Consider the following 14,274-nt stretch of genomic DNA (forward strand, 5'->3'; position numbering starts at 1 on the left):
TCCTCTGCATGCCCTCTGCCACTGTGTCCTTATCATATTTTACCTGGATAACCTAAATTGCATCCTAATGTGACCCCCATATAATTATTCCTGTACACTACTGCCTAAGTAAATGTTTAAAAATACAATCTGATCATGTTATCCCCTTGGCTAAAATTCAAATGGCTCTTTGTAATCTTCAGGATGAAGTTTAAGCCCCTTAGCTCGTATATCAGCTCATTATGATCTCTCCTGCCTTATGTCTTGTTCTCATTTTCTACCCGCTCTCTGCATCTCTATAACCTATGCAACTGGACTACAAATATACCAAACTACCTGCAGTTATTTGTAGTTTGTATGCCTGGTAGTTTCTCATCTCTTATTTTTAAACATGCTCAAGATCAAAAACTAAGCCAAGATGCCTCCAGTCTAGAGACTGGGTCTGACCTAGCCCTAATGCAAACGCCATTATGATACCTGATTCTGAACTCAGAACGTATCAGAAGTGGTGCTCATAAACAATAACCTCCTTCTTAAAGAAGGCCTGTAAGCCAAAGTGCAAATTCATGAAGAAACATAACGTTTAAAAAGAGGCGACAGAATTTAAAGACTATTAACCTCATGAAACAGTCTACTCAACACTAGATATAAACAGGGCAATCAGGCTGGGTGCAGTGGCTCACATCTATAATCCCAGGACTTCGGGAGGACAAGGCAGAAGGATTGCTTGAACTCAGGAGTCCAAGACTGGCCTGGGCAACATAGCAAGACCCTGTCACTACAACAAATTTAAAAATTAGGCACACATTGTGATGAGCACCTGTAGTCCTAGCAACACCAGAGGCTGAGGCCATAGGATCCCTTGAGCCCAGGAGTTTGAGGCTGTAGTGGGCTATGATCATATCATTGCACTTGAGCCTAGGTGACAGAGCAAGCCCTTCTCCCTTTAAAAAAAAAAAAAAAAGGCAATCAAGAGATAAATGAAGAAATAACTTACATTGGAAAATGGAAAAAAAAACCCTTAAACAGGCAGAAATAACATAATATTATATTGATATATAAAGTTCTAATATAGTATATTTATGAAATTTGACAAGCCGCTTTTAAAATTCATAGAGGAGGGCAAAGAGTGAAGAAAAACATTGCCCAGTAGATATTTAGTGTCATTATAAAACCCTAATAATCGTGACAGTGGGAGAGGCAAATAGATAAATGAAGCATAACAGAGAAGAGAAAAATAGGGAAACATAAAACAGAGGTGACATTACATACAAATCAGTGTGAAAAGGATGAGCTCTTCAATACATTGTTCTGGGACAATTAAATGTCCACATGAAACAGAACAAAATGAGACACCTTTAAATACCATCCATGAACATTAATTTCATGTAGATTAAAGATCATAATATGAAAAATAAAATTTCAAAACTTTGAAAAAAAATGTAGGAGAATATTTTTATGACTTCATTATAGAAAAGATTCAACAAGAATAAATCCTAGACAAAAATATTGGTAAACTTGATTTCACTAAAATTTAAAACTTCTATGCAATAAAAATTACTGTAACCAATTGTTACAGTAATTCACGCAACTTTTCACGTTGCTGATAAAGACATACCCTAGACTGGGCAATTTATGCAGGAAAGAGGTTTAATGGAGAACTCACAGTTCCATGTGGCTGGGGAAGCCTCACAATCATGGTGGAAGGGAAGGAGGAGCAAGTCACATCTTATGTGGATGGAAGCAGGCAAGGAGAGAGCTTGTGCAGAGAAACTCCACCTTATAAAGCCATCAGATCTTGTGACACTTATTCACTATCATGTGAACAGTACGGGAAAGACCTGTCCTCATGATTCAATCATCTCCCACCAGGTCCCTCCCACAATACATGGGAATTATGGGAGCTACAAGATGAGATTTGGGTGGGGACACAGGACCAAACCATGTCACCAATGTTAAAAGAAAACCATAAACTTATAAGAAATATTTTCATGGTTTGTAATATTTTTTAAAAAGTTTGTATTGAGGAATTATAAAAAATTCTTGCCAATCTAAAGAAGACAAACCAACTTAAAAAAATAGATAAAATATATTTTATATTTTATTGATGTATGAAAGTGGAAGCAGATGCACAAGTGAGGATGCTTAACTGCATCAGTCATCAGGGTAGAGAGAGGAAACAAACACACATGCAGAATAAGATACCATTTAGACCCACTTAATTAGAAAAATGCAATAGTCTTACTGTAGCAAGTATTGGTGAGAACATGGAGCAAAAGGAGGTCTTGTACATTGCTGAAAGGAATGCTAATTTCTACATTCATTTCAGAGAATAGTATGGCAAAATTTCCAGTTAATTTGAAGAGAAGTATCCCCATCAATGTGGAAATTCCAGTTCTTGTCATATTCTAGAGAAATGCTAGCAAATATGCACAATGAGACATAAGAGGAATATTCACTGCAGCATTTTTATATTGCAATATAAAAGAATTGCAGGCAATTTAAATGTTCCATCAATATTCCCATCTTCTGATATAGTGATGCAATAGATACCATGCAGTTAAAATTAATGCACTAGAGCTAACCATATCAACATGGATAAATCTCAAAAATATAATGTTAAGGGATAAAAACATATTGCAGAAGAATGTATACAGTATGATTTCATTTTATGCTGTTTGAGACCATACAAAACAATATGTACATGTATATATAGTGATGGTATTAAAAGTTTCATGGGAATGAACTCTAATTTGGGATAGTGTTTATCTCTAGTGAAAGGGGCAAGAATGAAATCCAGGAAGAACTGATGGGATTGTATTGGGGTTTTTTTGTTTTTTTATTTTGTTTTTGAAATAGACTCACTCCGTCATCCAGGCTGGAGATCAGTGGCACAATCACAGCTCAGGGCAGCCTCAACCTCCCCGGCTCAAAGTATCCCCCTACCTCAGCCTCCCAAGTAGCTGGGATCACAAGCCCAAGCCCCTCGCCCAGCTGATTTTTTGAGGTTTTTGTAGAGAAGGGCCCTCCCTATATTGCCAGGCTGGTGTTGAACTCCTGGGCTCTAGTGATCCTCCTGCCTTGCCCTCCCAAAGTGTTGGGATTACAGGCATGAGCCACCGTGCCCAACCAAGGGGGCCATATTTGTAATGATTTATTATGATAATTATTATTGTTGTTGGTAGCAGTGGTGGTGGTGGTGGTTAGACAGGACTAATACGGGGTGGCCACAGGAGAACAGAAAATTCCAGGCAGCAGTTTCACATGACTAGCAAAAGGAAACTGATGAAATAGCTGCAGAAACTAGGGGCTGATATGACCCTGAAAACCCATAGTCTGGATCAAGCTGGCTAAGACCCGCTGGACCCAACGTGGCGCTGGATTTGACCTAGGATTCTCCTAGGATCTCATTATATGCTAATTAGCATACTCAATCACACACCCACCAGTGCCATGGCAGTTCTGGAAACACTGATATTTGGTGTAAAAAGGGGTGGCACCACAGTACCAAGAAATCATCTTTTTCCCGGAATCTTCATGACTATTCCACCCCTTGGTTAAAGAAACCCATAAAGGCAACAACCCCAAACCCCCTTGTGCATCACTCTCTCTTGAGTACACTCACATTCCCCTTTCCTGAGTGTGTACTTTTCACTTTGCAACAAATCTGTGTACTCTCACTATCGTTTGACCCATCCTTGAATTTCTTCTCTAGATGGTGTCAGGAGTCTGGATACCAGCCAGGGTCGAGATCCCACGGGCATCTGGGGATCTCCCCTAGACCACCAATATCAGTGGTAGTTTTTTAATATTAAGTAAATATGATAAATGTTAGGATTTAATAAAGCTGAGTTCTCTATATATTTCCTCATTATTTCACAATTTTAGAAAATTCCTGACAATTTATCAAATTGAGTAAGCCAAGCTGAGCAAACTGAACTTTTAGATTGTAACCTGCCTGATTTGCTTCAACATTAAGAAAGGAATCGTAAAATATCACTCACCAATTCCTCTGATTGCTTTCCGAATAGCTTCAGCATCCACTGATGGGCTGAAGTCTGGATAATCTCTTATTGTTCCTCGGTGTCCAACCTAGAAGGAAATATTTGAAAGTCACATTGGTTCAAAATGACATCTTTCTTGTATTACATATGCATATTCCTTCATGCATATGAGAGGCATATGACAAACCCATAATTTGCACACCTTCCTACCACTTCAGGAGTGGCTCTGAAACTGCCTTTGCAAAATCATGACAGTAAGAGAAATCTGACATGGTTGACTCCATCTTGCTTTTAGCCTCACAGGCTGGGTGTCTTTGCTCATTCCTGGGTGTGGGCCAAACTAACTTCAGGAGGAATTTATAGTTTACATGATACTAGCTCTTCCCCCAAAGCTAAACTACCCTTGTAAAATTAATGAAAGTCTACCAAGTTAGGTAGATGAGAGGGGCCTGAATTTTACTAAGATGTAGGCATAGTTACATAATTACCAGCCATTATTCTGGAGGTCACAATATTTGCAGCCTCCCCAATTACTCCTGCAGATAACATCACTATTACAGAACCTACACTTGGCCTTTTGAGATGTCTCTTTAGGCTTTTGCATTTCTGACTACTAGACAGTCCCACTCAGACCAGCAACTCCTCTGGTGGCCCCCACTTAGAAGCAGACTCAGCCTACAAGGACTGCTTTCTATACCCCTATGATTGCATCCCCAACCAATCAACATGCCCCCTTCCCTAGGCCCCTGCCCACCATTTTATCCTTGAAAAACCCCTAACTTCTGAGCCTTCAGGGAGATTGATTTGAGTAATAACTCTGTCTCCCACATGGTGTGGCCAGCCTGCATCAATTACACTCTTTCTTTACTGCAATACCATGGTCTCAGTGGACCGATTGTGTCTGTGCAGTGAGCAGGAAGAACCCATCTGGCAGTTCCAGTTCCAGTGACTGTCTACCCCCCAGACATAGGGAATATGATATCTACCCCATATCTCAGGAGTCCTCTTTTTCTCCTGTGTAACAAATTACAAATATAAAACATGGGTTCTGTACAGTAGTAAGTTGTGTTAATCTTGGTGACACTGAAGAAAATTTGTTTCAAAGTAGCATTTGTAGAAGAGCAACAAGAAAGCTGAAATTTCCTAAATCTTCTTGTTTTTCAAGTGATAATTCAAAGCTCATCATGGCATCTCACACAGAAGTAACTGTGGTTTACAAACTTCAAGATGTTTTAATTAATGTTGACCATTGTCCTTGGGGAACTCCAGACTAAATGATCCATAAATGAAAACCCCCTTAGGACTGTCTGTTCTTGAGCTTTGTTTAATGAATGTGCAATTAGAAGACCTTCTAAAAGCTCTACTGGCATCATAGATCTTGAGGAATTGCATGGAAGTAAAAAATGCCACGCTACTAATTTTAAGCATGTAAATTAGAAGCATGTCAGTAAGCTGGGAAAGACCACAATACAGAAAAAATATTTTAAAATTGCTTACGAGACTAAAGAAGGACAGCCACAAAGATGTTGAGAAAAATAAAAGTAAATGAAGATTTATATGGTAGTTCTTAACTTCTTGAATAAAAATCTGTCTTTACAGTAATAATATTTCCTTTTTAAACAGCAGTTTTCTATCTTGTTACTGAATAGTATTGGCTCTGTTGTCTTGTATTAATACGGCTTCATTAAACACTTCATTGAAGTGTTTAATGTTTTCATGAAAGGACATTATCTGTCACATTAAAGTGAATGGAAAATTAGTGTTCTGGCACAGTAAAAAATGATAGTCTGCTGATTCCTAAGATTAGATTGAATAATTTATTTCAATACACGCAAACTCTGTTTAATCTTACAGCATCCAAAATAAGAACTTTAGAACCTAGAAAATAATTACAAGTTAGAAACTAGTTGTGAGTGTTCCTGACATGAAGATACCTGTAAGAAACCAATCACTTTAGTCTGGGCATGGTGGCTCACTCCTGTACTCCCAGGACTCTTGGGGGCCAAGGACAGGATCACTTGAGCCCAAGAGTTCAGGGCCAGCCTGGGCAAAACAGTAAGACCCAGTCTCTACAAAATATTAAAAAATTACCAGGTGTGGTGGTGTGCAAGTGTGGTCCCAGCTACTCAGGAGGCTGAGGTGAGAGGACCACTTGAGCCCAGAAGGTCAAGGCTATAGTGAGCTGTAATTGTGTCACTGCACTGTAGTCTAGGTGACAGAGTGAGGCTCTGTCTGAAAGAAAGAAAAGAAAGAAAGAAAGAAAGAAAGAAAGAAAGAAAGAAAGAAAGAAAGAAAGAAAGAAAGAAAGAAATTGGTCACTTTAATATAATCTTTGATGAATTCTCTTTCTCCAAGGCTTGATAAATATTTTATGGATTCACAGAGCCAACTGGCTTCATTTCACTTCTATCCACCTAGGAACTTTTGTGTTGATCTTATCTGTTCACCTTCCAGCATCTGGCATTGTAAAAGAACTACCCCAACGTTAGAGTGTTTGAGTGCTTCAGGCCCAGCACACTTTACATGCTAGGCACTTTATACATGTTAATTATAATCTGCATAACAGCTTCAATAAATGAGAGTGAGCAATTGCACATAAACAGATTTAAGAAGACCAGAGAATTTGATCAAGTCTACACAGCTAATTGCAGGCAGAGGTTAGAATTTAGAAACAAACTAGACTATTCCAGACCATTCCTGGGGTTTCATGAAATGTAGTCTCTGTACCATCTGGGGTGATACTTTAAGTGTATATAACCAGGACCCACCTTCTATATACTGAATCATATTTTTTAGAGATGGGGTGCTAAATTCTAAATGTTTAAGAAGCTCCCAGATGATTCTGTGCCATGCAGATATTGACATGGCTGATTCTAAATATAAAAAGACAAACTTGTGGTCAGATCCCAGTTGTTCATGAATCATGAAAACTCAGCATTTGCACTCCAGCTGTGAACTTTTCACTGTCCTCTACCACCTACACATCAAAATATGCTAAAATGCCGATGCACAGAATTAGAGAAGGAGGAAATTCCCAATTAGTAAGAATTAAATGGGGGAGAACAACTTGTTTAATTACAAGGGGGGAAGAAAGTACACATACACACACCCCAGCTTGAAAAAGGGCATGGCAATTCTGAAGTGGAATTTTAGTGAAACATTTAAAACTGCTTCCATTATTTAAATGAATGGCATTATTCATTTGATAGACTTGGTTGCCCAAATCACTCCGAAATATTACATGACTTACAAAAGAATCTCACAATAAAAGATTAATGAAATCTTTTAAAACTAATACATGAACAAAGTGCTTTACAAACATTTTAACTCTTACAAGGGCCTTCATGAGGTGAATTTTATTATTTCTAATTGAAAATGGAAGAAACCCAGTCTCACAGTGATTATTTGCTTAAAAGAGTTCTGCTAACAAGGACAGCCCCAGGACTCAAACCCATCACCTTATGACTAAAATGCCCCCTGCTCTATACCATATCACAGTGCCTCAGGGGACTTCATCTTAGTGGTTCTCAAAGTGTGGTTCCTGAAGCAGCAGCATCAGCATCACCCGGGAATGTGACAGAAATGCAAATTCTCAGGCCCAACCCCAGCGTTCCTGAACCAACAACTGCAGGGCTAGGATGCAGAATCTGCGACTTAACAAACGTTCCCGGTGATTCTGGTGCACAATAAAGTTTAAGAACCACTGCTTTATTTCCTTCTTAGCTGCCTAGAAAACCAAAGCAAAAATGAGCAAACAAGCCATGAATTCTCTTATGGGTGTGGAAGATGAAGAATTTAATGATGAGCTCATCGTTTCAGGAATGTCGGCATTTTTACAGCCAAACAAGGCTGTTTGCATTGCCTGCTTCATTGCAAGTTTAATTCCTTGACATTTATATTACTAATCAATACTTGGCTGAGTTTATTTCCAGTAACCCTAGTGTCCTAACATAGTCAATACTAGTGTAGAACATCACCTGAATACTTGGCAAAGTCTATTTAAAAAAAAGATTGCCTTTGATCAGATTTCCATCCACACATTTAAACACATTTAGTTGCTTTCCTTTTCTGAAACTTGACCTTCAGATGCCTCAAAAAGAAAAATGCTGCCGAAGCCAGCTGGAAAACAAATTAAAGCAAAGAATGTCTAGATAAAGGGGGAAAGTAACAGGAGCTCTTTATACTAAGAACAATTGCTGCTAATCACTATGTGCCAAGTACTGTGCTAAGCCGGTTTCCTGCATTAGCTTATTCAATGCTTGTAATAAACTTATAAGGTAGATATAATAAATCCTTTTCACAGATGATGAAACTGATGCTTAAGTAACTTGTTTAAGTTCCCACAGCCAGTAAGTGGTCTGTCCCAACAGTCTTTGCTCCTAAACTAGACTAGCCTGCATCTCATTTAAACCATCTTTTTAAAGACAATATAATCTCCCTTTATCTTCTAAAAATCATCCTTTGGAGGTCAGCCTTAGCACATGATGTCTTGAAGCCACTGCATGGCCCAGCTGGGCCTGGGGAACTGTTTGCTATTACCCTTGGGAGAGGCCAGTCTGCTTTTGACTCACAAAAGCCAGTTGCACCTATTTCTTCATGCAAAGTGTACTGAGTTTGCAAGAAATTAAACATTTACATTCAAAAGGATGAGTGGAAGAGAAAAACAGAAGGTGCCAACCCTGTTGATACGAAACATATTTAAAGCCAAATGCTACAGAGCAAGAATAGCAGTTGCTGCAGGGACATTTTGAAGATGCAGTGAAACCAGATCACTCATCACTTCAGAAAGCCCTATAAAGGCCACATCCAAAAATTGAGGCTTCAAATCAAAGCCTCAGATAAAACTCCAGGACAAGGAGCTCTCAAAGAGCCGGGGAGAAAGGACGGCTCTCTGCTCAATGTCAAGATGCTGTGTTGGGTCATGAAGCTTTTATGATACAAGGAAAAATGGAGTAGATTACGGAAAAATAAAGCAATCAAACTTGGAAACTGTAAGACTTCCAGTTCAATTTTTCAAGTAAAAAGCACGTTTCCAAACCAAAGAAAGTTTACTGTAAGAAAAAGGCCCTGAAATAAAACGCAGTCAAGTGGGCAGGTGTTACGGGTTGAATTCTGTGTCCCCCCAAAAATACATTAAAGCCCCAACCCACAGTACCACAGAATGTGGCCTTACTTGGGGACCAGGTTGTTGCAGATGTAATTAATTAAGATGAGGTCACATTGGCAGGCCCCCAATCCAATACCACTGGTGTCCTTATATGACAGCCACGTAAAGGCAGAGACATACAGAAAGAATGTGATGTGATGGTGAAGGCAGAGACTGGAGTTACGCAGCTGCAAGCTGCCGGTATGTGAGACCAGAATGTGCCTCTTCAAAATATGAAGGATTGTTGAAGACAAGAAGAAACAGATACTCAAGAGATCTCTTTCCTCCATTTGCCTAAAAGCAGGACAAAGATTTATGAAGACAAAAGGCATTCTGCCCTCCTGACTACAGTTACAAAGGTTAAAGACTGAAGACAGTTTAAGACCCTTGTCAGCCTGACAATGGTATTAGAAGAATTTATACTAGCAAGCTGCATTCACTAACCTTTATCTGTAAGTTATTTGCCTTTCTTCACCACCCACCTGCAAGTTGCTGCCCATAGAGATTCAAAGATCCCTTTCTGTTGTGGGAAGTCAGGGACCCCGAATGGAGGGGCTGGCTGAAGCCGTGGCGGAAGAACATACATTGTGAAAATTTCATGGACATTTATTAGTTCCCCAAATTAATACTTTTATAATTTCTTATGCCTGTATTTACTGCAATCTCTGAACAGAAATTGTGAAGATTTCATGGACACTTATCACTTCCCCAATCAATACCCTTGTGATTTCCTATGCCTGTCTTTAATCTCTTAATCCCGTCATCTTCTTCGTAAACTGAGGAGGATCATTGTCACCTCATGACCCTGTGATGATTGTGTCAACTGCACAAATTGTTTGTAGAGCATGTGTGTTTGAACAATATGAAATCTGTGCATCTTAAAAAAGAACAGGATAACAGCGATGTTCAGGGAACAAGAGAGGTAACTTTGAACTGGCCGCCGGTGAGCCGGACGGAACAGAGTTATATTTCTCCTCTTTCATAAGCAAATAGGAGAAATATCGCTGGATTCTTTTTCTCAGCAAGAAACATCCCTGAGAAAGAGAATGCGCCCTGAGGGTAGGCCTATAAATGGCCCCTTTAGAAGCATGTGCCGTCTTTTATGGTCGAAGCCAAAGGGACGAAATAAGCCCCGTCTCCTGTAGCACTCTCAGGCTTATTAGGACGAGGAAAATTGCCACCTAATAAATTTTGGTCAGACAGGTTGTCTGCTCTCAAACCCTGTTTCCTGATAAGATGTTATCAATGACAATGCGTGCCAAAACTTCATTAGTAATTTTAATTTCGCCTCATCCAGTGGTCCTGTGATCTCGCCCTGCCTCCACTTGCTTTGTGGTATTTTATTACCTTGTGAAGTATGTGATCTCTGTGACCCACACCCTATTCATGCACTCCCTCCTCTTTTGAAAATTGCTAGTAAAAACTTGCTGGTTTTACGTCTCGGGGAACATCAGGGATCCTGCCGACATGTGATGTCTCCCCCGGACACCCAGCTTTAAATTTCTCTCTCTTGTGCTATTTCCCTTTATTTCTCAACCCAGCCGAGACACTTAGGAAACAGAAAAGAACCCACGTTAAACATCGGGAGTGGGTTCTCCCGATACCTTTCTGCCGTCTTGTTACTAAAAATTTGCTGTTCTTTGTTGAAGATGCTATATAAGCTGAAATTCAAAGCCACCTCTGTGAAAACCACTCATTCTCTGGGTGTCTCCATGTATACTCAAAATACACATGTTAATAAACTTCTGTTTGGTTTTCTCTTGTCCAATCTGTCTTTTGTAACAAAGGTCCTTTCCAACTAAGAACCTATGGGGGTTACTGTTACTCCTCTATACCAGTTAACCACTAGAAACCAGGAAGAAGCTAAGAAGGACTGCCCTACAGGTTTCAGAGGGAGGATGGCCCTGCCCACACCTTGATTTTAGACTTCTAGCCTCCAGAACTGTGAGATAATACATTTATGTCGTTCGAAGCCAGCAGCTTGTGGTACTTTATTACTGCAGCCCTAGGAAACTAATATAGCAGGTAAAGGCCAGAGACAAATACTGGTAACCAACCAGTTCCTACAGGGCAAATCCTAGGGGCCTCGCCTAAAAGGATCCTCACCTGGGAGAAGTCCCACTGGCTGGCAATGATCGCTGTGCCTGTGGAAGATGATGCACAAACAGAAGGCTCCCACCACTACTGCGGGCACACGCTGCAGCCCACAGGGCAGTCAGGAGAAGTAGGCGGTGCTGAACGTCCACAGCAGCAAGACTGGCAGCCACTGGGATGCCTGAGAGATGCCAGGCTGACATCAGGGCTTTGCTCGTAATGTGTCCAAAGGTCTGAAGAAATGCTTATATTTGTTCTTGCACTCACTTAAAGAAAAAATATTCGTGCTTTTCAGCTTTTCTTTTTAAAATTTCTAAAACATATTTAGGGGGTACAAGTACAGATTTCTTACGTGCAGATGGTGCATAGTGGTGAAGTCTTGGCTTTTATCAGTGTATCCGTCACCTGACAAGTGAACACTGTGTTCAACAGGTAATTTTCATCTCTTAGCCCCTCCCACCTTCCCACCTTTTGAAGTCTTCAATCTCTATTATTCTACTCTCAATATCGATGTGTACCCATTGTTTAGCTCCCACTTGTAAGTTAGAACATGTGGTATTTGATTTTCTGTTTCTGAGTCATTTCACTGAGGATGATGGCCTCCAGTTCCATTCATGTTCCTGCAAAAGACATGATTTCATATTTTTTATGGATGAGTAGTATTCTATAGTGTGTGTGTGTGTGTGTGTGTATGTGTGTGTATACCACCACATTTTCTTAATTCAATCCTCTGTTGATAAACCTTAGGTTGATTCCATATTTTTGCTATTGTGAATAGTTCAGCTTTTCTTTTTTAAATACAGTGATTTCATTATCAGGGCAGTGCCAGAGCAAGAGGACTGGAATGTGAGAACAGAGGAGGGTGTGGGATGGAGTAGAAAGATGAATGTGATTCAGGAATCAGGGAAGACAGGGACAAAAGAGCCATTGATGTTGTATTTTCCATGACACATGAGTTATAATAAGAAGACTTGACCCCTTGGAGCGTGTGTCACTCACAGCTAGCCTGCCTTCCATTGGCTCCTGTGTCTCACCTCCTAGGTTTCTTCCCACCTCTCCAGGATGCACTCACCTTTGTCTGACCTCTATAAAGTAGGCACTTCTAAAGTAGAAAGTGGCTCTCTCTTTTCTTTCCCACTAATCCTGCTGTGGGTTATTTCTTCCACTCCCTCTTCTGTATACACACAAATCTCACATTATAGCTCTAGCCCAGACTTCCGTTTTGAGCACTGCTCTTGCATATTCAATGTCTCCTCCATGTATTTGTCTTGATATCTCATATAGCAACTCAGTGTTTCCTCCCAAGCTGTTTCTTCCCCCATCTGACACTTACATAGTATTTACTCATATTTCACATATATCTGATCATTTAATCCTCAAAACCACCCTATGAGGTAGGTAAAATTAATACCCTGATTTTATAGAAGAGAAAAGAGGGTCCAGAGAGGTTAAGACACTTGCCGAGGTCACATAGCTAGTTTGTGGCACAGCTAGGATTTGAACCTAGGAAATCTGGCTCCAGTTTCTGTGTTCATCCCCAATTTGCTGAGTTTCCTCAATCTTCCCCCTCCCTGGAAAAGGACCAACCATCAGCCACCAGAAACCTGGGAGTCCCCTTTGATTCCTCCACCTGCCTTTCCCTCTGAATTCCATCCATCAGCAAGGCCTGCTGAGACTATTTTAAGAAGATAATCTCATGTGCACTCCTTCCCACCTTCTTTGCTCCTGCTCTTGTCCAAGTCACAATCATCGCTCTCCTGTACTTGAACATCTGAGTCAAGTCCCTCTCCACTTCTTACTGCCCATCTCCAGCCATTTCCCACATAGCAGCCAAGGGATCTGTTAAAGATCTAAGTTAGGCCAGGTGCGGTGGCTCACACCTGTAATCTCTGCACTTTGGGAGGTCAATGCGGATGGATCACCTGAGGTCAGGAGTTCGAGACCAGCCTGGCCAATATGATGAAACTCCGCCTCTACTAAAAATACAAAAATTTAGCCAGGCATGGTGGCAGGAGCCTGTAATCCCAGTTACTCAGGAGGCTGGGGCAGGAGAATCGCTGGAACCCAGGAGGTGGAGGTTGTAGTGAGCTGAGATTGTGCCTCTGCACTCTGGTCTGGGCAACAGAGTAAGACTCCATCTCAACAACAACAATGACAAAAAAAAAAGATCTAAGTCAGATATTGTCACTCCCCTGTTTCACATTGAATAGAGTCCAAACTCCTTACACTGGTCCATAGGGCCCCGTGTGGTTTGGCCCAACCCCCTTCATGGCTCTTATCTGGAGCCACTCTCTCCAGATGAGAGGTGGAGTTCTCACCACACTTCAGTTCTTTGAAAGTCAAGCTGGTATACAATGAACTCTTTCCCACCTTAATGCCTTGTTTTGTGTTATTCTCTCTACCTGGAATGGTTTTGAACTTCAGTCCTCTCTTTAAAGAGCATCTTCTCTAACAGGCCTTCTTTGGCACTTGATCTGAGTAGGTCTTCTACTGTTATTCTGCATCTCAGCCACCTCTCCACTGTTAGGGCATTCAGCATTGAGTAATACCTCTTGTTGTTTATATCTGTCTCTCCACCTCCTCTAAAACAAAGTTCCAGAAGGCAGAGACATTTGTTTCACTCACTCCTATTTATCCAGCTGGAAGCCCAGTGCTCAGTCCCCAGATAGGGGCTTAATACGTAACTGTGAATGAGTTTGCTAAGTAAGAATATGAAAGCAAGACAATGACATCTCACAGTGTGGACTTTCTCCAAGCTCTACACTAGATAGTTGGCTGCCTGATGAGTTGTTTCCTTCACATACCAATAGTCTAGAAATCAAAGTTCCCATTGTATCCTGGGAGATTTGGGAGATACTTCAGAAGTTGAGTGTTTTCTAGTACACCAGAGACATGAAATGCATGACTGTGTCTGGTGATTCTGTTATGTCTTTCTCCCTGTCTCTCCAAGAGCTCAGGGTTTCTCCGACAAAGGTAGCAAACCCAACTATATGGATTGAGCTGGAAACACGGGGCCTCCCCAGAGACTTTATCAACAAAAACATCTTTCTC

At 40.7% G+C, this 14,274-nt stretch overlaps 1 protein-coding gene across 3 annotated transcripts in view; it reads right to left on the bottom strand.

The window, feature by feature from the left end:
- The window catches only part of ANXA3 (annexin A3), a 61,082-nt gene that overhangs the window by 33,811 nt on the left and 12,997 nt on the right, over positions 1-14,274 (bottom strand). For all 3 annotated transcript variants that reach the window (XR_001444792.3, XM_015138462.3, XM_028848479.2), the window contains exon 3: positions 3,984-4,071. Coding sequence is in view for 2 of the 3 variants with exons in the window: in XM_015138462.3 (XP_014993948.1) it covers positions 3,984-4,071 (88 nt within the window). In the remaining variant the exon portion in view is untranslated. The remainder of the gene's footprint in view (positions 1-3,983; positions 4,072-14,274) is intronic.

Source organism: Macaca mulatta, chromosome 5 (assembly GCF_049350105.2).
Source record: "Macaca mulatta isolate MMU2019108-1 chromosome 5, T2T-MMU8v2.0, whole genome shotgun sequence".
In the NCBI taxonomy this organism is placed as follows: domain Eukaryota; kingdom Metazoa; phylum Chordata; class Mammalia; order Primates; family Cercopithecidae; genus Macaca; species Macaca mulatta.